The sequence below is a fragment of the Nannobrachium achirus genome (genome assembly GCF_963921795.1).
Source record: "Nannobrachium achirus genome assembly, chromosome: 5".
Taxonomy (NCBI): domain Eukaryota; kingdom Metazoa; phylum Chordata; class Actinopteri; order Myctophiformes; family Myctophidae; genus Nannobrachium; species Nannobrachium achirus.
The window spans coordinates 25,970,450-25,997,420 of record NC_137814.1 but is presented as its reverse complement, the minus strand read 5'-3'; the positions used below and the strand labels follow the sequence as shown (position 1 = coordinate 25,997,420).

Genomic DNA, 26,971 nt, shown 5'->3' with positions numbered 1-26,971 from the left:
ACATTCTCTCCGCTAGGCCTCCGACTCTGACGGGTCCGTGGCGACGCTGCCGTTCAGCTCCCCCAGTCCTCCCGATTGCTCGTGGATATGCGTGATCTCCCCGACGATAAAGGTCGGCCCCACCCCTCCCTTCCCATTGGCCGAGCCCCTGTCCAGCTGTTTCCCCGCCTCGTCGCCAGCCAGGCCGGGCTCTTCGTCCAGCTTGCTGGAAATCGACCAATACAGGTGAGCCTCCAGTCTGGCGGCAGCCAATGAGAGCTCTCGCGCCGAGCAGGTGGGCGTGTCCACCTGGGGGGGGGGGGGGTAAACATTTTACTTAAGTACAGTACTTAAGTAAATGTACTTAGTTACTTTACACCACTGCAAATCCTTGTATGGCTCTTCTCCACTGCATACGATCTGGTTCCCCCTACATTTAGCAGTGTTATACATCTACATTATGTTCTGTTGATCAATTGAAACACAAGACCACAATGGAAACAAGTTCCCATGCAAGACTTTTTTGTGTTATCCTTCTAGCCATACATGAAGCTATGTAGCATTTGTTTTTGTTTTTTTTAGGTTTCTTTAGAACTTTGATTATATTGTGTTGTTCTCTAGATAGATATCCATTTACATTGTTATATTGCTGTTAATGTACTGACCTATTATCTTGTTTATTATTGTGATGTTGTATCTGCTTATTGTAAGTCGCTTTGGATTAAAAGCGTCTGCTAAATGCCTAAACTGTAAACTATAAACTGAAGCCATATAAACATATATTTTTTTACTGTATCTACGTAAATAGATACAGTATTCAATCTATCCAAAACCTCTACTCACTTTTGCTATACCCCGTAGCCTACTTGTACTTTCTTTTATACTGCAGATAGTACCCATGTCGATGCAGCCGGTCGTCATAGCAACGTCCACAACCCTCTGTGCAGGAGAGCGCTGATAGAACAATGGCAACTAGTCTGATAACCATCTCTATTCACGATGTACACCACGACACAAAAGCTGCCTCTGAATGATAACAGTTCAGGTGAGAAAGAGGCCATGCATGTGGTTGCTACTATATTGATTAATTTCACATTGACAACAACTGGGGCGGCAATGCAGTGGCTCAGGGGTATAGTTGCCGTCTTCGAAACACGGAGGGTTCGATCCCGGGTGTCGACGAGTCCCTGAGCAAGACTCTGAACACCTAGTTGCTCCTGGTGAGCAGGTTGGTGCCTTGCATGGTTTCCTCCGCCATCGCTGTGTGAATGAGTGAATGTAATGCACAATCTCTGTAAAGCACCTTGGATAAAGGCGCCATTGCACCATTTAGCATTTACCATTTAACTGCTTTAGAAGGTTGTTAACAGTATTCAGGAGCATCTATGCCAGCGGTTCCCTCACGATGCAGCGCATGGTGAGCTTGTAGATCTGCTATTTTCAAAAGATCTTTAGACATCTTATTATACAAAGCAGGAACAGGGCCGGCGGCGATGCGGTCAGTCTTGAGGTTGTTCTTGATGGCTCCTGCAGTTCATTGGTTAGGACTGATCACGTTGCGCACTGTTACACCAGTGTTGCTTGCCTATTAAGTTTCAGTTACGTACCCGGATGTTGTGGTTCTATCGCATGCTCTCGCATGCTCTTTACAACGCAAGATTGCACACGACATTCGGACACGTAATGGCCACAAACGTGTGTGTGTGTGTCTGTGTGTGTGCGTGTGTGTGTGTGACTGTGTGTGCAAGCGAGCGTGTGCGACACAACATTTGGAAAACTCCTAAAAAAAAAACTAGTTTTATACATTTGAAAACCTGTGAATGGGACATACAGTATATCGGCATAATGAATTGAGTACTTTACTTTTGGTACTTTAAGTACATTTTGATGCCAATACTTTTGTACTTTTAATAGCGTGAGTACTTTTTCCACCACTGTTCTTCACTCCATAGATAGATATATTTGTTTATGGTTAATATTCATATCTTTCATCAATAAATATTGTGCCATGCCATCTGAGCTGACAGAGAAACGTCAGGTCGCAGCCTTGTACACTCTCTCTGCCTGCAGATTATCCGTAGCTATCTGGAGCCCAGTTGTTGTTGCATTCGACCCAAGCAACAGTGATATGGAGGATTGTTGTGGAACGCATGGGTCGGACTGAACCCTGTTAAAATGGCCTATCCTGGAATCAAAGGCGCCTCTCGGACTAATAACAAGTAAGGTCAACTATCACCCATGGTCAATAATCAGATGCCCATGTCAAGATATCAACAAGTGAAAGACCCCATCCTTCTGATGTCTCTCTGGATATGAACTATATTGTCAAGATATCAACATGAAAACATCCATGACCTCATCTTGTCATATCGTTGTTGTCGGGTGGAAACCTTGTATGTCCAAAACCGTTCGTTTTGTATTTATCGTTTTAAAAATGATGTAAACTAGTGAAAATAGCCGATCTACAAGCACACAACGCCTCGCACATTTTCACTAGTTTTGTGCAATAGTCTTGTGTGAAAAACATACAGATTTGAAACTTGGAGATACAAGGTTTCTGCCCGACAGTGACAATATATTATTGTCATCCACTGATTGTGTAAACATCCAATGAGATAAGAACACTTTATAAACTGTTTCCATTCTGTAATTCGTCAGTAGGAACCAACCATGCATCTGTAATCTGTATTCTGTAACCAACTGTCCGCTCCTTTTAATACAGTGTCTCGCATCAAAACGGCTGTCCGACTCTTATTTCTTGGTATCTTATCTGATTTTATTCATGTATTAGGCCTCCTCCTCCTCCTCCTCTTACCTCAAACGTGTGATGGAACGCCCCGTAGTCGATGTCAAAGAAGCCTTCAGCCAGGGACATCATGGGACTGAACCTGTGACCCCACATCACCTCCTCTGCCAGGTAGGAGCTCCTCGCCTGACAAGTCATACCTATACACACGTGCACGCACACGCGCGCACGCGTGTGCACACACACACACACACACACACACACACACACACACACACACCGTTTAAACCTGCAGAATAAATCAATCGATATTCGCAGTGGGCAGTGAGTGAGAACACCTCTGCCTCGGGAGGTACCACTACTACTACTACTACAGCACAAACCTCACCTCACATCACATCAGAAACGGATCATGACACTTCACTTTCTGTAGTCTGTACACTTGCCAATCTGTGCTAGACAGCTCTGCATCTTATATAAAAGACAAAATCTAATCCCATGATAACAAAAATATTCTACGTTTTGGGAGAGGATAAATCTCATCAAATGGTGGTCCGTGGCACAAATGATGAATAAATAAATGCACCATTTACCTCGATATGAAAAGGGTTGAAAACCACTGCTCTAGAGCAGTGGTTCTCAACCTGTGGGTCGGGACCCCCAAGTGGGTCCCCAAATTCTGTTGGGGGGGGTCCCCAGATGATTAACTTAATGTGAAACATTGTTTTCTCACTCAACAGTAAACAAACCAACATAAAGTTTAACTAGTGTATAGAGGGTAAATGCACATTTCTAAAGTGACAATTTAAGGACTTTGTAATACCTCTAAAATAACAAATTAAACATTGGCCAAATATTAGAGGCAGACATTGTGAAAATAGCAGATTTACATGCTTACAACACCTCCCGTTGCGAGGAGTTGTGAGCACGTACTTTAGATCTGCTATTTTCGCAATAGAACCGTTATGCAAAATGTAATGCCTCAACTCTTAGTGCTTGTCAGCGTGGGGGGGTCCTCAGTTAAAATATGATTATTTTGGGGGTCGCGGCCTGAAAAGGTTGAGAACCACTGCTCTAGAGCAGGGTTCAAGTGGTTAAAAATAAGGAACCAAGTGTGTCCCTTAGTTCAATAAAAGGAACTCTTATGTCAGACTACTCTTCATAGATTATAGCTCTGCCTTTAACACGATTGTACCATCTAAGCTTGTGTTGAAACTCAGGGGTCTTGGTCTTGGCAGTAGTATCTGCAACTGGCTGTTTGACTTTTTGACAGGCAGGCCACAATCTGTACGAATAGGGAACAAGCATTCATCTAAGATATTGACCAGGACGGGAGCGCCCCAGGGCTGCTGCCTCAGTCCCTTGTTGTATAGTCTGTTCACCTATGATTGTGTTGCCAGGTGTGGCAATAATTCTATTCTCAAATTTGCAGATGACACCACGGTTATAGGACTAATATCCAACGATGATGAGAGGGCCTATAGGAGGGAAATTGAAGAGCTAACCCTATGGTGCCAGAATAACAATCTCTCTCTAAATGTTAGTAAAACAAAAGAGATCATCGTTGACTTTAGGAAGTCTAAAGTCAATCACAGTCCCTTAACCATAAATGGTTCACCTGTAGACATAGTGGACAGTTTCAAATTCCTGGGTGTTCACATAACAAACTCACTCACATGGTCTCAAAACAGCGAAGGTATCCTTATGAAAGCGCAGCAGCGATTGTACTTTCTGAGGCGCCTCAGGAGATTTGGCCTGAGCACCAAGGCTCTTGTTAATTTCTATCGCTGTACCATAGAAAGTGTTTTGACAGGATGCATCACAGTGTGGTTTGGTAACGTGACTGTTCAAGACAGTACACAGTTACAGAGAATTGTGAAGAGAGCTGCCAAAATCATTGGCACAGAATTACCACAGCTACACACAATCTATAACACACGCTGTAAGAAAAAGACAGAGAACATCTTAAAGGACAGCTGTCATCCCGCCCATTCCCTGTTCTATCACCTCCCATCCAAAAAACGTTACCAGAGCATCAAATCTCACACCACCCGTTTCAGTAATAGTTTTTATGCTCAAGCAATCAGGATGCTTAACGAAGAGATGGAAGCGAGACGTAGGTAGTCATGTGCAATATACGCAGTTTTTAAACTGTACACTGTTACACTGTATGGTTGTTTTGTTGTTTTTGGGTTGTCCTGGGTGACCTGTTGTTGTCTTGTTTTTTTGTGTGTAATAAGGCTGAGAGTGCTCCTGGCACAAGCATTTCATTGTATGTCTATACCTGTATGGATATGCATTTGACTAATAAACCTGAACCTGAACCTGAACCTGAATAAGGGACACGTCTTTTAGTTTCCAAAACGAGGAATGATTCCTTATTTCGAGAGACGGTTGCTAACCCTAGCACGGAGATGCACCAAAAATAGATTATCTATAAGCTCACGACGCATTGCGATAAGCATGACTGTATTCTGCTCGGCGCTATTGATATTAAGATTGTCAGATGGCAGATGCACATGTTCGCTGTAGACAGACATTTTGGGATTCACTCAATAAATCTCTGCCAGCTTTGCACATTTGGTCTTATTCTTAGATATTGATCTGCTATTTTCAGCTCTCTAAAATTACTTTTCAAGCACACTCAAATTGCAAAGGGACCTACTCTATTATGGGTGTTGACAATACAAGTCATCTTTTGTTGCATTGTGCATTCTGCTGACAGGAAAGATGGCCAATGACTGGATGTAAATAAATCAATATAGCTAACACCATGACTGGATAACAAAAACAGGAAATAGATTTTGAGATTTGGGGTTGTCGAGAATTCATATCAAAGGGCACATGTTGACCGAGGATTACTGTCTATCTCTTCATTTTGTTGTTTTTGCTAATTCGCCCTGCCTCTCAGTAAGTATTGTATGTACGGCAGGGGTCAGCAAGTAAGTTTGGACTCGGGCCAAACCATCACTGCATCCCCAGGATGCATACAACTCTATCCTTCCTGCTATCAGTCATTTCACTGCACCAGCTGAGCAGCATGTGGTGGAGTCTCCACAGCTGTGCGTTCTGGCATTATTGATGAGATTATTTGGATTATCTTGTAAATCCATGCTTCTGTTCTTTATTAACTAGGCCTACATACAAGTAGCTATTTACCACTATTTGTTTAAATTAAAGTCCTTTTTGATGTTTTCACCGTTAATACTTAATGCATGGGACCCATAAAATAATTCTGGGACCCATTTGAATGACCACCTGTGGGTCCCGGGACCCATTACATTGAAAACCTAGCAACATCACTGATTTAGGACCTGGAACTTGCAACAAACAACCTTATATAAAATAATAATAACTACCGTATTTTGTTATTAAGGTTAATATGTGTGTGTGTGTGTGTGTGTGTGTGTGTGTGTGTGTGTGTGTGTGTGTGTGTGTGTGTGTGTGTGTGTGGTATAACAATTGATATTGAAAAGCATGTGGAATCAAATGTTACAGGTGCACACAGAAATGCTAATGTGATCGTTTGTGCAGGCCTCATCCTTGAATGTGGCAATTTAATTAAAATGTTTCAAAATAATATTTTATCTGGAGACAGATACTCCTTTTCGAACAAGAGCTCTTTCATGGTTCAGGGTCCCTTAGAACGAAGAGAAACAATTTATTATTTAAGCCATGTGAAACGCATCTTTGGTTTGTGAAGTTTTCTATCCAAAAGTCTCAAGAGGAAAGTTGACAGTGAAGACAGATAACATTCAAAGAATGGAAATGGACCTATTTGTTCATCCTACTCGGTATTCAATTCAAAGATATTGCCGTTCATATCCTACCTGGACTGTCAGTCAGCTATTGTAAATGATTTATTACAAAATAATTTGTCAGGCCAGATATTAACCCTGGCGGGCCAGTTCTGGCCCACGGGCCGCCTGTTGCCTACCACTGGTCTATACTTTAGTATTGTTGTTTTTGTTAATTCGCCCTGCCTCTCAGTAAGTATTGTATGTACAGTATCTAAGCTATCAGTCACTCTTCAATTTACAGATGTAGGGATTGAGATTTGTTTTGTTCAGAAGAATTCCAGTTCAGTTTGTGGTCCAGTTTTACGTTCAAAGGCACTTGGGACACTGACCCTGACTCATCAGCAGTGTACCCACCCACACCAGCTTGGGTTCCATTCTGAACGATAGCACAGTCAAATCCTCAGTGTTCATGTGTCCATTTGAACACTCTCAGCGTTACAGTACATTAACAATCAGGATTTCACTTTGTACCCTTCCAAGGAGAAAGAGAGAGACAGAGACAGAGAGAGAGAGAGAGAGAGAGAGAGAGAGAGAGAGAGAGAGCGAGAGAGAGAGAGAGAGAGAGAGAGAGAGAGAGAGAGAGAGAGAGAGAGAGAGAAACAGAGACAGAGAGAGAGAGAGAGAGAGAGAGAGGGAGAGAGAGAGAGAGAGAGGATGACTTTTAACACAGGAAGGTCTATGACCCAGAGATGTAGCAATTACGGTATTAATTAATGTATGCATTAATTAATGCAGTAATTACTGGTCGTCTGGTCGATGCTGTAACTATATTGGGTTCTGTGCCCTCTATGTGTGGGAGGGTATGCTCTATGAATGTGTGCAAAGCACCAAGCTATGCACATTCATGTAACCAGCCTTGAAGTGTGCTGAAAACACTGTGACGACTTCATTTATTCATGCAAACTGAGCAAGGGGTTTAGGGCTCCATAAGCATTATGCTTCTCCCTGTCCCCTTTTTTGGCATCTACCGTGAGATTGTGCCTTTTTCTAAATTGCACCGTTGTACGTACGTCGTACACAGATATGTATTGTTTTTGTCAAAGCAATACTGAAAACAAACCTGAACTGAACTGAACTATTACAATGTGTCCAGCTCAGCTCCATGGCCTTGACTTCATGGAGAATTATTTGTTTTTATCACATTTCTAAGTAGGGGTGGGCGATATGGTGATAATTATCGTTGAGACGATACAATGTCTCAATGTCTCAATTTTCAGAGGTATCGTATATCGTGATACAACTGAGGTGACCTTGTAAAACATCCTGTTTAATCGTTAATACAGAGATTCATTGCAGAATTCAATTCAAACCTGCATTTTGGTCTAAATCAGTAGTTCTCCAACTTTAAAATGTCAAGGTCTCCACTCATTTGTATACTGTCAGAGTTACATACTTGTAAAGTTCAATTTAGACCTCCCAAAAGGAACCCAGAGAGTCTAGTTTTTGTCAAGTACCTTGCAAAATAACCATAAAAACCAACGTGAAAAAGAATCGTGATAAAATCGTGTATCGTGATACAGCTTGGGAAAATATTGTGATATTATATTTTTCCAAATCGCCCACCCCAATTTGTAAGCCAATAAATTGATGACCAGTGGGGCCTCCAGTAGAAGACTCAACGGAGACTCAAAGTCTCCTCCATCATCAAATTATAGGCTCAGCAATGCGACAAAAACAAAACATTCAACAAGGTTTTACGGGGTGTGTAATTGATGGAGAATAAGTCACTTTTTGGGGTGAACGACTCCTTTAAAGGTGTCATGTCACGCCGCGAAATTTTACATTATTATACAGTAGGTCAGGGGACTTCAACGTTTTCAGGCCAAGGACCCCTTAGTTGAGAGAGAGATGAAGCAGGGACCTCCACTACCTTTTCATAGATTCCATATAGTTTCGTCATTTGACAGCACGATCATCAGTGTATTTTGGTCGTCAATACTTAATAAACTTGACCTTTTACAATGTACCTAGTCTGCTCTTTTTCCATTCTACACCAAACCTCTTTTCCCAAAAATAGCCAACGTTGTGAGCTTGTAGATCTGCTATTTTTGGCTACAGTTCTCAGAATATGGACACTAGGGTTCAAGCTGTTAATATAAAAAGGATTGGAAGATTTGTATTTTAATTGTAATTCTGCTTGTATAAAATAGGCCTATATGTACCCAATCGAATATCTTGATTACATAGATATCGTTCATGTGAACTAGTTTGTTTATGCTTACTCATTATAATGATCAAAATCGCTATGACAGCACTGCACCTCGGTCACGGTCAGCTTAGCTCCCTCCTCCCCGGCTAGAATCCAGCTTTCAACCGGCCAGCAGCGGGGGTCGTAATCCACCGACCACCATAGCGATTATTATCATTTCATCAAATAAGCCAAACTAACTACTTGACATGAACAATGTTGCTAAAACTGAGATATCTGAGAGGTTATATAATTTTTATATGCACATATTTAGTAATAAGAGACATTTTCACGTAAGGTGACTTCCTGGTTTTAATAGTGTGGGCCAGGGGAAACAGACCAGCCGACAGACAGTACTGTACAGTGAAGTACGGTAGAGGCGCGTCGTGACGTCAACAACAATATAGGCCAAAGAGATAGCCTGGTTTAGCTTTCGCTTTTTTGCGTGTCATAACAGCTTCAAGTATAGCTTTTGGTTGTGGGCTCCTCACCGTCAACAACAATATTAGCCAAAGAGATAGCCTGGTTTAGCTTTCGCTTTTTTGCGTGTCATAACAGCTTCAAGTATAGCTTTTGGTGGTGGGCTCCTCACCGGTGGCCTCCACCATGCCCTCCAGGATGACCACGATCTCGAAGTCGTCCTTCTCCAGCTGGCCCTGGGACAGGTCCCAGAAGGGCGACTGGGCGTCGATCTCGTGAGAGATGATCAGCGGGGAGACCAGGAAGAGACGGTCGTCGCCGGTCTCGAAGCCAACGCTGATGTCCGTCTGGTCCAGCGGTATGAACTCGCCTGAGAGGAGAGGAGAGGAGGGCTGTCACCATCATGACATTTGAAAACGGTACAGTGGCGCAAAAACTAAGGTATGGCAACATGACTGGTATCATGCACGCAGTCATGACATGTTGCCATACCACGCAGCATATGTGAAGTGTTTTTGTCTTGTAGGAGTCTCTAACAATGTTGTTTCTTAAATTAAATACACCATATCTTTGTGAAATTACATATTCACACCTGTGTTTTATCTTTCAAATACGATAATTTTAAGCCTCTGGTACGATAATTTAGTTTTCTATAATCTGGCAACACTGCTACTAGTTCCTGACATGTCAGCGTCCATGTCCCAGTCTCTCTCACCCTCCTGCGTCTGCTTGGACTTGATGAGCTTGGCCCTCATGTTGGCTCCAACGATGTGCGACTTGCGCAGGTCCCCCACGCGGAACATCAGGCACAGCTTGTCGTCCCGCCGCGAGATGACGGCGTGTTTGGAGAACACCAGGGTCTCCGCTCGCTTGTTGGGCTGAGAGATCTTCACAAACATGCAGCCCACCTGAGAGAGAGAGAGAGAGAGAGAGAGAGAGAAAACGACATAAAGCTCTCAAAATGATCTGAAAATCTGTTTTGACGCTTTGCAGTCACATCCTGCAGCTATAAATCCTTCATCAGCTCAAGTCATCTGATTCCAACTACTTCGTTATTGTTATTATAGGTAAAACTGAATGTATCCTCTTCGGATCTAGTCAGAAACTTAGCAAAGTTGAGAACTTCACAATTAAAGTAGGTGACACTGTGATAGAAAGAAAAAAAAACAACACATCTGCTACCTGGGTTGCATCCTGGAGGCTAACCTATCCAGTGATAAAATGACTACCAAGGTAATCAATAAAGTCAACCAACGAATTCCTTTCTTGCAAAGGGTTGCCCCGCTGATCAATATTAAATCTCGAAAGACACTAGGAGGTGCTCTTATTGGGCCCCTCATTGATTACAGAGTCCTTGTCTGGTATCGCGATGCCCCAGCTGCCTTAAAGTTAAAGCTACAAACAGCCCAGAACAAACTAATTAGGGTTGTGCTTGGTCTTCCTCCTCGGGCCCACCTTACCGATCATTACCACGAAAGCGTGGGGTGGCTCAAAGCAGCTGACAGAGTACAGCATCTTGCAATGGGCCTGGTGTACAAGATACACTACACCTCCAAGATACCCATGTACCTGCCAAGACGTACAGTAAGTCATAACAGTGTTACTGTATTTACAGTAAGAGTGACGAGCTGACCCGTCAACGGCGTCATGGTATTAACCCTTTCATTTGACGAGCTGACATGTCAATGGCAGCTATAAAGTTAAGAGCTCTGGCCAGCTCCCCCTGACAAAAACGTCCCACCAAGGGATGAATGTCAACATAAACAGTGGAACAGAACCAAAATACTGCGAGGGGGGTGTGTCTTTCTGCAAGGTAACAACACCCCAGCACAATACTCGAGTGACTGATTACGGGAAATAACTGCTAAAAAATGTACAGTATAATACATTTACATTAAAAATAGTCTTAAAGTTACCTAGTTTCCCTTTAAAGTGGTTATGTCATTTTTTGCGATCTAGTCATTTTATTGTCTCCCAAATTACCGCCACCATCAGTGTTTAAAACATACAGTAGTGAGACTATAAATATCCTGTGAGTGAGTCAGATTGCTTTAATATGCAAAGAGGAGCGCCTGACACACACATCTCCCTCAGCTGCTAATGGCATGTTTCCAGGTCAGGACTGTCTGTGCACAAACAAGATGCTGGTTGGACATCATTTATATTAGAGTTCATTTTGACAGCAAATCTTGACTTAATTTCAATCAGTCTTTTGAATAAAATGTCATTTAGTTTTAGTCATATTTTAGTCATCTGAAAGTTTTAGTTTTAGTCTAGTTTTAGTCAACTAAATATAAGAAGAAAAATTATTGATTTTACACTTGGTTGCATGCTGAAAATAGACGACCTGCGTTGTGAGCTTGTAGATCGGCTATTTGTTGATCGGCTATGAAAAAGGGTAGTCGACGTAAAAAAAAAATCTTGTTGTTGAAGTCGACAAAGTGAACACTGATTCATATCCCCATCATCACAGGACTGCTCACTTGTCTCGTATGTCATCACCTCCAAAACGACCCCCTCTGCCCAGGGGTGTCGCACCAAATTCTGGGCCCTGGGTACAAGGATTCACTGCGGGCCCCCCATGAAAGTTCTTCATAGGGGAGGGGGTTTAACCCATTTAGACAGATCCATTTAGACAGATCTAAAAATAGCAGATCTACAAGCTTGCAGATCTACTATTTTTGAAAAATCTTGAAAATCTGTGCATGTCTTTGAATATTTCGAATCCTTCTAAGGTTTTTTTTTTAAACCTATATTTCTATGTCAGTGGTGCTCAAACCTTTTCATGTCAAGGACCCCCAAAATGATATGTGAGACCCCCCATCTCAAAATATTTAGTTCCAGTGACCCCCCCCCCAGAAGCCAAATTTGAGTTACAAATGTTCGCTTAAAAAAGACAAGATTTGTACACATTTTCACGACTTTTCAAAAATAGCAGATCTACAAGCTTGAATATCTGCTATTTTTCAAAGTATAAAATAATTAAGGCCCCTCCACCTTGGGCCCTAGTAACTCAGTCCCACTTTTCCCCCCCTTGTGACGCCCCTGCTCACCATGAAGGCATTGACCATGGAGCCCAGGATGGCCTGCAGCAGCAGCAGCATGGTGCCCACGGGACACTGGTCCGTGATGACGCGGTGGCCGTAGCCGATGGTGGTCTCCGTCTCGATGGAGAACAGGAAGGCCGAGATGAAGCCGTTGACGTTGTTGACGCACGGCGTCCACGTCGTGTCCTCCAGGTGGTCCAGGTCACCCCTTGGGGTGGTGGGAGAGATAAAGAGTGAGGGATTGATTGATTGATTGAAGAGTTTATTAGCAGTTTGCAATGACAGCACAAATCACTGGTACACAAGATCAACTAAAAGGAGATCCTAGTAACCCTTATTTACACAGGAACCACTTTATGTATCTCATATAACATTGAAAGACAGACCGATAGAACATAGTACTACATAGGATAACATCACAGAAAATGGCTAGAAAAAAGGGGGCGGGTGGAAACAAGGGGGCTTAGTCTATTTACAAGTCTCGAGTAGCAGCCGCCTGAAGGTGACTTTTCATACCAATTTTGAAGGAGGCTAGGGATTTGCACTCCTTTAAGGCTTGCGGAAGGAGTGCAACAGTGTTGGGTTCAAGTTCAAGTTCAAAACTTCTAAAATGAACTAGTTCATTTCATAGTTCATAATTCTTCATTTTGAACTAAAGTTCATGGTTCCCCGAAATGAACTAACTTCGTTCTTTTTAGTTCTTTTTTTAAACATAATATTTTTATACTTTTGGCTATAAAAAAAAAAAAAAAAAGAAACTTAACATTGAGGTGCCCACAATATTTAGGTGCCCAGTGCCCAGTCTTCCTGCACCCTTATTGTGAAGGGCTGAAGGCAGAAGTTTCTAAACCTCGCGCACAGCATGTTTCCACGTTGGTTAAAATAACTGATCTACATTGTCTCGTGGATGCGACGCGTTGTGAGCTTGCAGATCAGGTATTTTCGCCAATCAGGCTATACTTGCGAGTTGCGACTGCGAGACGTAACGAGGAGGAGATTCACACTGCTTCATGTTATGAAGCACCAGCTACAGACAGCACCGCATATCAACCTTCGCGAGGAGCTGCGCGCAGTGCTTGCTATTGGAGCATGTGAATGAAAAGAGACGAGAGGACAGACGAGACGACCGCGGAGGCGCGGACCGCCGCATAAACGGTCGACGAAAGCCGACGAACGCCGCTCACGGGCGTCAGAATGAACGCGTTCGAACATCAAGCGAAAACAAAGAACGTTCAGTTCACGTTCGCCCAAAATATGAACGTGTTCATGAACGATTGTTCATTGAACGCGTTCGGGTACAACACTGGAGTGCAATTCCCTAGCCTCCTTCAAAATTGGTATGAAAAGTCACCTTCAGGCGGCTGCTATTTGAGACTTAGGGAGGAAGGGAGAATGTGTAAGAAAGAAGAAGCAAGCATGAGATGAGAGGTGACAAAGTGGGCGTTGAGAGTAGAAAGAATAGACAGTAGGCAGCCAAGATGTATATATAGGTTTGGAAACATGGAAATAGACTGGGCGGTGATTCATCTGTGGCTGCTGGAGCTTCTCTATGTGCTTACATACAGTAGGCCGGCTGTTACATGAGTATTTCCCTGCCTCCCACTGTGCAAACTAATAAACATGAGCATGAATTCATAAAGGCAACCAATGGCATCCTTTCGCAGTTATCTTAAAACTGACGGTTAATACTAATAAAACCAAATTCAGAGACAATTGAGGTGACCCGGTAGCCGAGTGGCTAAGCCGCGTTGCGTACCACATGGGCTATAATGCCTTACAGCCACACCGGACCATTTGCTGCATAATATGACTCCCCTGCCCCTTCGCTGTGTTTCCTGTCTCTTTCTCCACCCTATCCAGAAAAATCTGCATTTAATATCACAACGGGTCAAATACTGAAAGAGTTACAGAATACAAGTATCTTGATATCTGTTTCAAATGACAATGACAAATTCACTTTAGAACACCACATCAACCTTTCTGGAGAGCTATGTCAGAAATGAAAGCAATTTTCCTTTGATTTGTTGGAAAAGGATTGTTGAAGCTACTTTCCTATCAGTGCTGGGTGGAGACATCATTTACAGACCCACTCAAGCCCGTAGACTCCCTTTATCACTCAGCTCTATGGTTTATTACTGGTGACAGCCACAGTACTCACAATGTATGCTCTTTGATAAGGTCGGTTGGACTTCTCTGGCTGAGGGGCGCAATAATCATCGGTATCTGTTCTGTACAGTATATCTATAAAGCTCTAGTCAGAAAAAATAATCGTAAACCATGATCCTATTTTAACTCACTCCAGCGACTGCCATTGCATAGGTCCGACCTAGTATGAAAGATTGCTTTTAGTATCTGTGTGCAGCAGACCTTGACCTAAAACTGAATACCGTTATTTGTTGTTTGTTGTTATTATTAGTGGCCAAGGGCCACGAAGTGGCCAAGCCCTTGGCCACTTATAGATATTGGACTTCATCTCCTTCTTCCGCCACTTTTTCTCTAGCGGCTAGACCGTGCAGTCGCTTTTTACGAAACTCGGCAGTATGGCAGAGGACTATGCCAAACGGCTAAAACGCGAAACTCGCAACAATCGGCCAAAGGGTGGCGCTGTAGGAAGCCTTTGAAAATGCCAACTTTGAACAAGTGTAGCTCATGCCCTGTTTCAGGTACAGCAATGAAACCTGTATACACTTATGCGTCTCCTCATGCCGAACAACTTTTACGCTGTGACTTTTGACCTCTGACCTTTACTTCTCCCACAATTTTGAATTATATGAAAAACAGTCAAAATGTATCTCCTCCTGGGATTTTCGCGTAACGTGCGCGAAACTTTTTTTACATGAACTTTGGACCAATACGGTCCGAGAAGTTAGGCGGATTTTCTTTAAAGCGAAACATTATTTTTTAATAATTCACTCAACGTTGCAGTTTTATGTAAATTATTCTTCTGCCTCTAAATCATACATGCAAAGTGACACGTTCATGGCATTTGGCAAATATGTAGAGGGTTAGTCCAAATATCACTGAAAGCAATCTTACTCCAATTGGCCAAAGGGGGGCGCTATACGAAGCGTTTGAAAACTCAAACTTTAAAGGGGCATAAGTCATGCCTCGTTTCGTTTGAAGACATGCAACTTGCTTACACGCGTGCCTTGACTCAAGCGGAAGACATCTGTGTCTTTGTTAAGTAAGCTCCGCCCTTAGATTTTCCGCCATTTTGAGCAGTTTGTAAAACACTTAAACCCGCTTTTATTCCGGAACTTTCGCGTCACGTGCACTGAACTTTTTTTACATGAACTTTGGACCAATATCTAAAGATCTGCCGGATCGTTTTTTTTTAAATTGAAACATGCTTTTTTAATAATTCAATCAACATTGTAAGTTTTATGCAAATTATTCTTCTGCCTCTAAAAAATACATGCAAAGTAAAATTTTCATGATGAACTACTGTAGAGGGTAAGTCCAAATATCACTGAAACCAAAAATAATCATATTTGAACTGGGGACCCCCCACCCTGACGTGAGTAGGGTTTTCCCATGATCTGGGCCTTAGGCTAGATGCAGAATAGAGCTGGGACGTTCGCGAACGAATCAAATCTTTTGAACGGCTCTTTGAAGTGAACGTTGGGATCCGGTTCGCGCAGTAGAGAGACGTTCATTTGGGGGGGAGACCCCCTCCCCCCAATTCAACATCTCCTTGCTACTCCACTGAGTACTGACTGAGTACAGTGAGTGAGTGAGAGAGAGAGAACAAGTGGAGGAGCGAGTTCATTGTTGCCTGCTTGTTTTTTTTGGTGTTTTATGAATAACAAAAGTCAAGGTAGCTTAATTTACACACACATTTTATGAAAAGGGTAAATACTAAATTGTGATCTCAACTGTCAGCAGAGAAATGTGGTGCCACCTTGTGGATTCATGTTTAAACAAATTCTTCTTAAAAATATATAAATATACAAGGAGCCAAATGAGCCAGTCTTTTGAACGGCTCTTTTTAGTGAGCCAGATCGATGGTACTGTCTCACTTCAAAGAGCAATAAATCCCACCTCTAATGCAGAATGGTTAGGCACAGGTGTGTGTGTGTGTGTGTGTGTGTGTGTGTGCGTGCGTGCGTGCGTGCGTGCGTGCGTGCGTGCGTGCTCAGTGTGTTTGGAAGCATGGTTGATGCTGCTGGCAAATTATTCTTCTGCCTCTAAAACATACATTCAAAGTCACATTTTAATCACACTTTGCAATAATGTAGGTTAGTGCACTGTGCACTTGTGCACTTGTAACCCACGGTTCAGCGGGAATTACAGTCATTTTATTTTATTTTTCAAATGGAATATATTCTTATTTTTCACATGCAATGTTTTGACCACGGTCCCTGAGTCACAGCTGCCAAGCATTCGTAATCACCACACCCTGTATAAAGACAGTCTTTCTTCAGTTTGTTCAGTAACCTCATTGGAGCTGCTGCAGGTTTGTACACATTTCATTTCAAGACTATTCCAATTTCTAACAGCATTACTCCATTTATATTTAACCCCACACTATATTGCTTTTAGATCCACCTGACCGACTCTGATATTGACACTGAGGCTGCGTGACTAAGATAATTGGTAAGTGAACATGTGGCTCGGAAATGTTTGTTTCTGGTTTTGGGATTGGAATGTAAAAAGATTCATTTCGGGAATGTAATTATTGCTTGTAGATAAGCAGATTTGTCGACTTTATTTTGTTTTAAGCTTGTAGATCGGCTGATTAGTTGATTTTTTTTGTTTTAGTTTTTTTGCCTGTGAACTGAATCTAATGTTTGGTTTTCAGAAAAACTACATTTCCCAGAATGCAGCAGCTAAGATGGTTGCTTGTTGGGCGTCGGCCGATTGAATCCATCTGAACAGTTTGAGCAAAACACTGCTGAGTTGAGGAGGCTGTGTGCTGCTCTGTTAACCGGTAAGTGTTTTGTATGGTCTCTTTTACCGTTTTACTGTGTTATTTTGGTTCTATGGTTTACAGTGAGAATGTGTTTTATATTGTCAGGAGTGTTTAGTTGTGGATGATTGCCTGTGTCCACTATTGTTTGGGGTGTGGCCTCATCTCTTTCTTTAATGTAAGCATTTAACTAAAGAGATGTGAGTATTATTGCGACTGTTAGGTCGCAGTTACTATCGAAACCTCCACCGGCTGTCACTCTGTCCGTGTGACATCATACTTTTGCCCTATTCATATCTCCGCTACCATTGCCCCTATCCATGCCAAACTTTGCACACACTCCTTGGCTGCCTGATTTCTCATATGGCCCTCCAGCGCCACCATGAGGCCGATTCTTGCAAAACATTTTTCAACACTGCTCCTACAGATTTTGGCCTAAAATCACGCAAACTGGATGGCAAATCATAACCTCCAAATCAGCAGATCTGTTGACTTTATTTTGTTTTAACCTTGTAGATCGGCTGATTAGTTGATTTTTCTTTTTTTTTTTTTTATCCAGGCCCTGTTTTTTGCATGTGAACTGAATCTAACTGATGGCTTAGTTTGGTTTTCAGAAAAACTACATTTCCCAGAATGCAGCAGCTAAGATGGCTGCTTGTTGCAATCAGTTTGATTTGTCAGCACCTGGCCGCAACACAGCTTCTCCGAGTCAGGCAATCCAAATGTTTTTGCTCTTAACCACCGAGCTCTGCTTCACTGTGTAGCTGGCTCTCGAAGGGACTCTTCCATCGAGCAGTAAGCAAAACTCCACTATGTTCTCCTCTGTCGCACATTTGCTCTGTATTTTGCCACATTGCTAATGGTGGTTCTATCTGTTCCCATTGTAGGCAAATTAGGAGCTGCATCTGAGTCTTGGAAGAGAAATGGCATGTGTTAATGGAAGCAACGGCATACTGTGAAACATATGTTTCGAATGTAACCCCTGTTTGTTAAGTTCTGGAAAGAAGCATATTTTGAGTCAAAAGCCCCGGTTTTGGGAAGAACTTTATTTCATGTTTTAGGGGAACGCCCCATTGAATAAAACAACGCTTATTGCGTTTTCACCTTGAGAACTGTTTCCGTGTGCTGGTTTGGGTTCAGACTTCACAATACTTAATGTTTAAAAACTTTATTTGAAGACGTTTACTACTTGAATTATTTGAAAACATTGTGATTTAAAAGACATGCCTGAAAATGGCTAGGTTGTTAACCCTCTGTTTTGAAGGTTTACAACCTGATGACCAACTCTTCAACAAAGACAACTAATGAAAAAGTTGGAAAATAAAGATATTGAGTTAAAACCTTGAGGAGTTCTTTGGAACTATTTTATGTCTGTTGCATATAGTCTTTTGCATACATGATGTGTAGAGGTCAATTTGTGCTTTTACCAATAACTATGCCGATTAGTGTAAAATCGGCAGAGTCTCTGTCATTTATAGCGCCACCAGAAGGCCGAAAACGCATTCTTCGATATTACTCCTTCAGATTTTATCCGATAATCACACAAATGGGCACACAGTATCTCTACAGTGATGTAATCATGACGGATTTGTCCAATATCATATTTTTCTAATTGGCTAACATTGAATTCCAAGGTTTGCAGGATTGCTCCTTTTTGAACAAAATGTCTCAAACGCAGCCTGCTATTTGTGTGAGATTTTGCACGCACATTCCCACTAGGCCAAGGAACAGATGCCACCCTTCTCACATTGGCCTGTTATAGCGCCACCAGCGGGTCAATTTTTGCAAAACCCATTTTTGGAACAAAATGCCTCAAATCCCGCATGCAGCGTCCGATTGCTGTGAAAGGCCAAAGAACACGTGGTACCCTTTTGACTTTGGCCTATTATAGTCACCACTAGGCCAAAAAAAACACCTGACCTGCTGGAGACCTGTTCGGAAGAACACTGCTTCTAGTTTTTCTTTGATTTCTTCTTTGCTTTCCCTTGATGCTTTTTTGCTTTCCTACTTTTTCTACCTTGGCCACTTTATCGCTGCTTGCAGCTATATTTGTTATTAATATACTGTACATACTGCTGCATTGTCTGAAAGAAGCCAAAAGAAAATAAGTTTTACTCTTATGTACCTGTACACAAGATGTAACAAAAACGTCTACCTTGAACCTTGAAGATTTCATGTTGAACTAGAAATACTGTTCCTACGAAACAGTGTGGGCTCGCTCGTGACTATATTCTGCAGTGTGCTAACTATCATGTGAAGTTCAACCAATACTTCAGCTAAGACCACTCCACAGATTTTCCACACCTCAATTGCACCTCATTGGCTAAGGGCCCTGCCTTTGTACTGTCTGCGACGGAACTCACTATATAAATAACTGCCTTTATACTGTCTGTGACGGAACTCACTATATATAAACTAGACCAGGTCAACCTGGTTGTGCCAGACCCCCTGTCTGTCATCATCATTTATGACATCATGCCTTTTGTAGGCATGTCATCATCATGTCATCATCATATATACCCTTTATATAGAAAACCCGGACAGACCGACATTTGCTTATGTAGGCCTACCCATTTCATGGGTCTGGCAATAATGAAGATAACAGTGTTCTCGTCTTTCAGGCGAGCCCACAACAATAACTAAAATAAAAACTCATTTCTTATGTTTGCCAACGTGACTATATTCTGCAGTGTGCTAACTGTCATGTGAAGCTCAACCAATACTCCAATACTCCAATACTCATTGGCTAGTGGCTCTGCCTTTCTACTGTCTGCGGCACAAATTGCCAATTGTCTGCGGCGGAAATATGCGGCGGAACTCACTCTATAAATAATGAGGATAACAAGGTGTTCTCGCCTTCGGCGAGCCCACAATTATTACATTTGTATTCATCTTGGCATCATAATAACATTCATCACCCTCAATGATTTTTCAGGCAATTTAAAAGAAAAGATCCAAGGCACTCCACTGAGTTCAGTATTGTTTTTAAAAAGCCTTTTATTTTGTCATGGCTTTGCTAGGCAAAGTTTAAAAAAACGCACATGTGACCAAGGGCCTTCATCAGGGTCCAATGACAAAATAAAGACTTTAAAAAAATACTCAACTGAGCGGAGTGCCTTGGATCTTTCTCACCCAAGTTCACCTGTTTTTCAACATTGGATGTCAGCCTACAACAAGGGAAGGAACTTCGTGTTGACCTACAATTGAACGCTCCCCAAAGAGCATCTGCTTTGATTATAATTACATCTAACGATGCTTCTCCTCCATTCATGTTTGGTGAATGTAGCCTTGGCCAGGAAAATCTGATGTCTTCAGGTGGACCCATCGATCATCAGGTGTTTCGACCCTTGAACCGCTACACCCTCCTGATGGCAGGGTCGGCAGTGGTGGCCAAATCACTGCCCACCTCCTCTTCCTGGCCAAGGCTAAACTTCCCTCTCCTGCTCTATTCTTTTTTTTAACCAACAAGAGGCTCCTCCGGGGAAGAACAGGATGGGTCCCCTCCTGAGGTCTTGAAGTGACACAGGTGCGTAGAGTTCTCCAGTGCTGTGGGGCTGTTCCTGCCTGGAGCTCTCCTTCGTCTCACCAACTGTTAAAGCTGTGCGCTGCACCTGTGACCCCTTTCAGTTTCTGATCATTACGGACCCATATGCAGCGCTTCCTTGTTTGTTTATTCAAAATCTGAAATAACAGCTCCTGCTCAAAACAACTTCTTTTTTTTGCCTCACTCATCCACATATTACTCATGTCCCCCCCTCACTCACCTGCAGTAGGCAATGAGGTACCAGATGGCACCGAAGAAGAGCCAGGTGACGGCGTACGCCATGACGAAGACAAAGAGCGAGCAGCGCCAGTTGAGGTCCACCAGCGTGGTGAAGATGTCCATCAGGTAGCGGTAGGTCTCTTGCATGTTGCCGTGCTGCACGTTGCAGCGGCCATTCTTCTCCACGTAGCGTTGGCGCTTGCGTCGCCGGCTCCGGGCTGAGGAGGGGAGAGGAGAGAAGATTTTAGATAGATAGATAGATAGATAGATACCTTTATTATCCCACGGGGGAAATTCAGTTACCCAGAAGGTACATTTTAGAAGACACGGACAGGACAGGACAGGACAGGACAGGACAGGACAGGACAGGACAGGACAGGACAGGACAGGACAGGACAGGACAGGACAGGACAGGACAGGACAGAGGAAAAATTATGTTCTCCCTGTTCGGTGCTTAGATAATTGAAAGGTGTCAAAGGAAATAATGTACCATGTGGTCAGTGGATTCTGAATTAAAGGGAAACTAAACCGCAGCCATTATTTACCTTTTTATAAATAGCATCGTTATCAGCTATATTTGATCTACAAGCAGTTAGGTGGTAATTTGTAATAGCTATAGCTGTGTTGTTTACAGTGTTCCAAGCTCAGCCAGGTATTTTAGATGAGTGCAAATTCACTGAGTAGGCACAAAAGTGGCCAAGGGTTTACTGTAGTTCCTCTTTAAGATTAGGAGACATGCAAGTGACAAGTGCTGTCATGGTATGAAGCCTCTGCATTTCTGCTGATGTTAGGAGAGAAAAGCAGAAATAGATTGTGTGATGGTGAGACTTTTTCACCATACAATGAGAGTAAATGGAATCATTAATTCCAGTTCCTTGATCACATAGCACAGAAGGAAAAGATGATGGATGAAAATATTTGGACTTACAGTAGTATATCACACCATAGCTATTAGCTATACAAGCCTATAGGTTCAACATCTATCTTTCTATCTATTCCAGGAATCTCTGTACTGAATGTATGCCTGTGTGTCCGTACTTCCATTATCTCCAGTTCATAGTTAATCCGATCAACTGACTTCCCTGGGTCCTCAGCAATACACCTGCCAAGTGTGAAGACGATCAGATGAGCGGTTTGTGAGATACGCAAAGGAGATACATATACAGAACAGAGATACGGTAATTTATACACATATTCTGTTCTTGCACTCATTGTAGGTCACTGTGGATAACGGCACCAGCTGAATGCCTAGAAGCAAAATTATAAATTATGAATGTAAAACAGAAACAGCTGAGGGAGAGAATTGTGTGTCTTAATTTACCGTACAATAGCACCTTTTTTCAATGGAAAAAGTATGCGTTACATCCACTCATTCACACACCAAGTGTGGAGGCAGCCATGCAAGGTGCCATTTGCCAACCTGCTCATCAGAACTGCCCATCTTGCTTGCTCAAGGATACTTCGACACAATGCAAGGAACTGGGATTAACCCGGGAACCTCCTGATTCCCCCAACAAGCGCTCTGTCTGCTGTCATTACACACTGACACTGACGACGAGTGCAATATCATACTGTAGCACCTCTAAGAGTTTGGACAGTCAGAGCCAAATGCTCAGCACATGGGCTGTAGCCATCAACAATACAGAAGCCAGGGTTTCGATTCTGCTTGGCTGGGCGCTCCAAGTTGGGCGTGGAGGGGGCGATCTCTGTCACTGCACTATAGTGCCTCCTACAGGCTGGTCAGGGTGCCTGTTCAGTGGGGCGCTGAACTGAGAAGAATAGCACATTCCTCTGCATGTGTTACATCCTCCCGGTGAAACTCCTCACCGTCATGTGAAAAGAAGCAGACTGGCAGTGTCGCATGTATCGGCGGAGACGTGTGCTTGTCTACACCCTCCCTATAAGGAACCAATTAGTAGGGATCAGCAGCGATAAGGGACCACAATACAAGGGGAACTGGGAATTAACTGGCAAGGACAGAAAAGGGGGGGAGGGGGGGGGGATAATAACGCATCAATGTTTAACATCTCTGGCTTTGTGTTTCATATATCAAAGAAAAAACACAGTGTACTTTTCTTTTTATGCGGCTACAACTAAACCTCTATACTGGTTTTCATCACACTCAAATACTATTTGAATGCTCAAACAAGATACAGGACAGAATGTACTCTGAGCTATACTACTCCCATCTCACTCTTCCAGGGAATAAGAGCAAGCTGTGAGGCTGTGAGAACAAGGGGAGGTGTGTGTGTGTGTGTGTGTGTGTGTGTGTGTGTGTGTGTGTGTGTGTGTGTGTGTGTGTGTGTGTGTGTGTGTGTGTGTGTGTGTGTGTGTGTGTGTGTGTGTGTGTGTGTGGCCAGAGAGAGTTATGAGGGGATCCATATTGGCAGGACTTATAAGTGAAGAGCGAGAGAAAGAGAGTTATTATAATGGAGGTGAGGAATACAGCATCACCTGAAATGTGAGCCAAAAGGAAAGAGGAGGACTTATGGAAGGGGAACGGTAATAAGAATGTTCAAGGTCATCCAAATCGATGACGTGTGCAGCACTGCAGCAGAAGTCTCCATTAATCAGATATGAGAGTCCAAACTATTGCAGGGGTGTGGAGATGGGGTTGGTCAGTCAATACGCATTATGTGAAGGCAGCCGATCCACATTCGGTCAATAAGCACACATCTCTTGAGGAGATGGGAAAAAAGATATTGCAATAAACAATACTGAAAGAGATGCACTCAATGATGTCATTACGTGCGCATCCCGCATCAAAAACTCATTCAAGTCGCCCAGGGACTCATTCATGTCATGGTCCTGGGGTCCCGGGGATGCGCCTCCATTGGAGTCCATGTTAAAATAATTTACCGGGTCGCGGTAAAAGAAAAACATTTTAAAATTCCACAGACACCACCATTGTTCATGGGTGAAAGCATCCTACTTTACCCTACGTTAACACAAATAAAATCCACGTAGAAAGTCTTAAACAGGCGATAGAAACGTCAATGTTTTGATTCCACCAACATCCGACGCCATTTTGCACGCCCGAATTCATTAGGGGCACATGTTTTAGTAGTTTTAGTAGTTCTAAGTTCAAACATTAGCCAAATTGTAAAATAAATATAAGAAATAGGCAAACATTTTGAAAATAGCCGTTCTACAAGCTCACAGTGCTCGAAAACATTGTATTGAGGACTCATAAAACTTTTCTGGGACCCATTTGAATGACCACCTGTGGGTCCCGGGACCCATTACATTGAAAACCTAGTAACATCACTGTGCACTAGTCGCAACCTTTAGGGAACTTAAGTCAAGGACAAGGTGCCAGCTACGGTCAACTTTTGTGTCCATTTCCCCCCATTAAGGCACACAATCTTTGTTCAAACTTAATGTCACTACCCTACTCTCTCTCTGTTTCCTGTCTCTCTCCAGTCTCCACTGTAGACTTAAAAAAAAGCCAAACTTTTTCAAAGACATTAGATGGTGGGCCAGAATACAATCAATGGCTAATTTAGGACCTGAAACCTACAACAGACAACCATATAAAATAATAATAACTACCATATTTTGTTATAAAGGTTGTGTGTGTGTGGTATAACAATTGATAGAAAAGCATGTTGAATCAAATGTTGTAGGTGTACACTGAAATGCTAAGGTAATTGTTTTTGTGCATCCTTGAATGTGGCATGGAAATGGAATGGAACTATTTGTTCATCCTACCCGGTTATCAATTCAAAGATAGACTGTCAGTCAGCTATTGTAAATGATTTACAAAATAATTTGTCTGGCCAGATATTATCGCTGGCCCGCAGGCCGCCTGTTGCCTACCACTGACTTACAGCCTTACAGGACGACTTCACCTATGTTCAACCTGTCTTCGTATAATTGGTCCTCACTAATGCCCATTATAATATGGTACCATTTTTGTCTACCCCGTCTGTGACTCAGAATAGGGCTGTGGACAGTTCAGAAACGTACCTACCAGTGACATCATCGATGGGGAATCCAAGCTAATAGAAACAACAGGCTATAATCTATTTCTACTCCTGGACAGTTAGCATGCTATAACGGAAGCTATTGATCTTGTGTTAATATCAATCAAACTAAATAAATACCAGATAACAGATAAAAAACATCTCTTTCTCCAGATATTTTTTCCATTCAAGTGGATGGTAGATACAGATAAAAAAAAATACATGTCACAGATATTTCTTTTATCTGTGACAGATATTTTTTTTATCTGTATCTACCATCCACTTGAATGGAAAAATATCTGGAGAAAGAGATTTTTTTATCTGTTATCTGGCCCAGTGGGAATGGGCCTTAACGATGATCTCACTGGTAGGTGAGTTTCTGTCCAGTGTCCACAGCCCTCCTAAGAGACACCGATTGAGTAGAAAGAAATTGTACCATTTTATCATGAGCATTAGTGAGGACCAAGCCCTATAGCAGTAAACACATAAATATATCGTCGTTGTCGGGTGGAAACCTTGTACGTCCAAAACCGGTTGTTTTGTGTTTATCATTTTTAAAATAATTTAAACTAGTGAAAACAGCCGATCTACAAGCACACTTGTAGATCGGCTGTTTTCACTACTTTTGTGCGATGGCCTTGTGTGATGAAGCAGTGCTTTACTTTGTGAAAAAAAAATTCAAATTTGAAACTTGGAGATACAAGGTTTCTGCCCGACAGTGACCATATTGTTCACCATTGTCATCACTATAGTTAACTAGACCAGGTCAACCTGGTTGTGCCAGACCCCCTGTCTGTCATCATCATTTATGACATCATGCCTTTTGTAGGCATGTCATCATCATGTCATCATCATATATACCCTTTATATAGAAAACCCGGACCGACATTTGCTTATGTAGGCCTACCCATTTCATGGGTCTGGCAATAATAACCAGAAATTCTGTTCTACGAAACAGTGTGGGCTCGCTCGTGACTATATTCTGCAGCGTGCTAACTGTCATGAAAAGCTCAACCAATACTCCACCTCATTGGCTAGTGGCTCTGCCAATGAGGTGTACTGTCTGCGGCACAAATACAGTCATGCCACCTCATTGGCTAGTGGCTCTGCCTTTCTACTGTCTGCGGCATATAATTGGCAGAAATATGCCAACTGTCTGCGGCGGAAATATGCGGCGGAACTCACTCTATAAATGATGAGGATAACATAGTGTTCTCGCCTTCGGCGAGCCACAATAATAATGCCTCCCCCTGGCCAGCCGGGGCACCTGATGGAGAGGAAAGGAACTGGTTGGAATAAACCAGTTCCTTTCCGCTACGTCCAAACCGGGGAAACTACCCCCTGTCAGGTGAAAAGAAGCAACTTGGACTACTCATGCATAGAAGAAAGCATGAGGTCAGTCCATTGTCTCCTCAGGCGCGGCAGAGGGAGTGCAGAGCCCAGGATTACAATAGGCAATTGGCACTGGTTGAAAAAATGGGTTACAAAATCGTGGAATAAAAATGTTAAAAAAAGTCATCACTAGTTGTGCTGTGGACTCTGCCATCCACTTTTGATGTTTGAAAACAACACAGTCATGGTTCCATAGTGCTGCTTACTGTACAATGGACACGCTGCCCTCACTCACCCCAGCCGAAGCGCCCCCTCTCTTTCTCCGGCCCCCCCGGGGTCTTCTGGCGGGGCTGATTGGCGGTGGCCTCTCGCTCCAGCAGCTTGTTGGCGAAGGACCTCCTGACCTTGGCCAGGGGCGGTGGGGGTGGGGACATCTCCGTGGTAACGACGTGGCCCAGGTCCTCCGATAGGTTGAGGACGGCCACCTCCACCTCCTTGTCCCCCTCCCCCTCCCCGAGCTTCTCCCCCGGGAGGGAGAGGGACGTTGGCCGGGAGGAGAGGGCCGACTTGTCTAGAGCCATTGTGTGGGTGCGTGTGGGTGTGTGTATGTGTATGTGTGCGTGTGTGTGTGTGAGGTGTATTAGCGTTTTATTAATATCTTCCCTGTGGCAGACTCTGTCGAGTGATTGATGATACCATTTGTTTCTTCGACTGAGATCCTGGAGAGAAAAAAGAAAAGGAGAGAAAAGCATACAATGGTTGCATGGCAACATGATATAGATTGTATTATTTGTTAGGGAGAGACCGGGAGTTGACTTGGTT

General features: G+C 42.9%; 1 protein-coding gene across 1 annotated transcript; it reads right to left on the bottom strand.

Moving 5' to 3' along the window:
• Positions 1–12: 12 nt before the first annotated feature.
• On the bottom strand, positions 13–26,730 carry kcnj9 (potassium inwardly rectifying channel subfamily J member 9; the record flags this gene model as incomplete). The annotated part of the gene is made up of 7 exons (XM_080725186.1): positions 13–288; positions 2,795–2,925; positions 9,306–9,503; positions 9,849–10,041; positions 12,187–12,388; positions 20,854–21,070; positions 26,445–26,730. 7 exons carry the CDS (start codon positions 26,728–26,730, stop codon positions 13–15), a joined length of 1,503 nt encoding a protein of 500 aa, XP_080581312.1.
• Between the last annotated feature and the right edge of the window lie 241 nt (positions 26,731–26,971).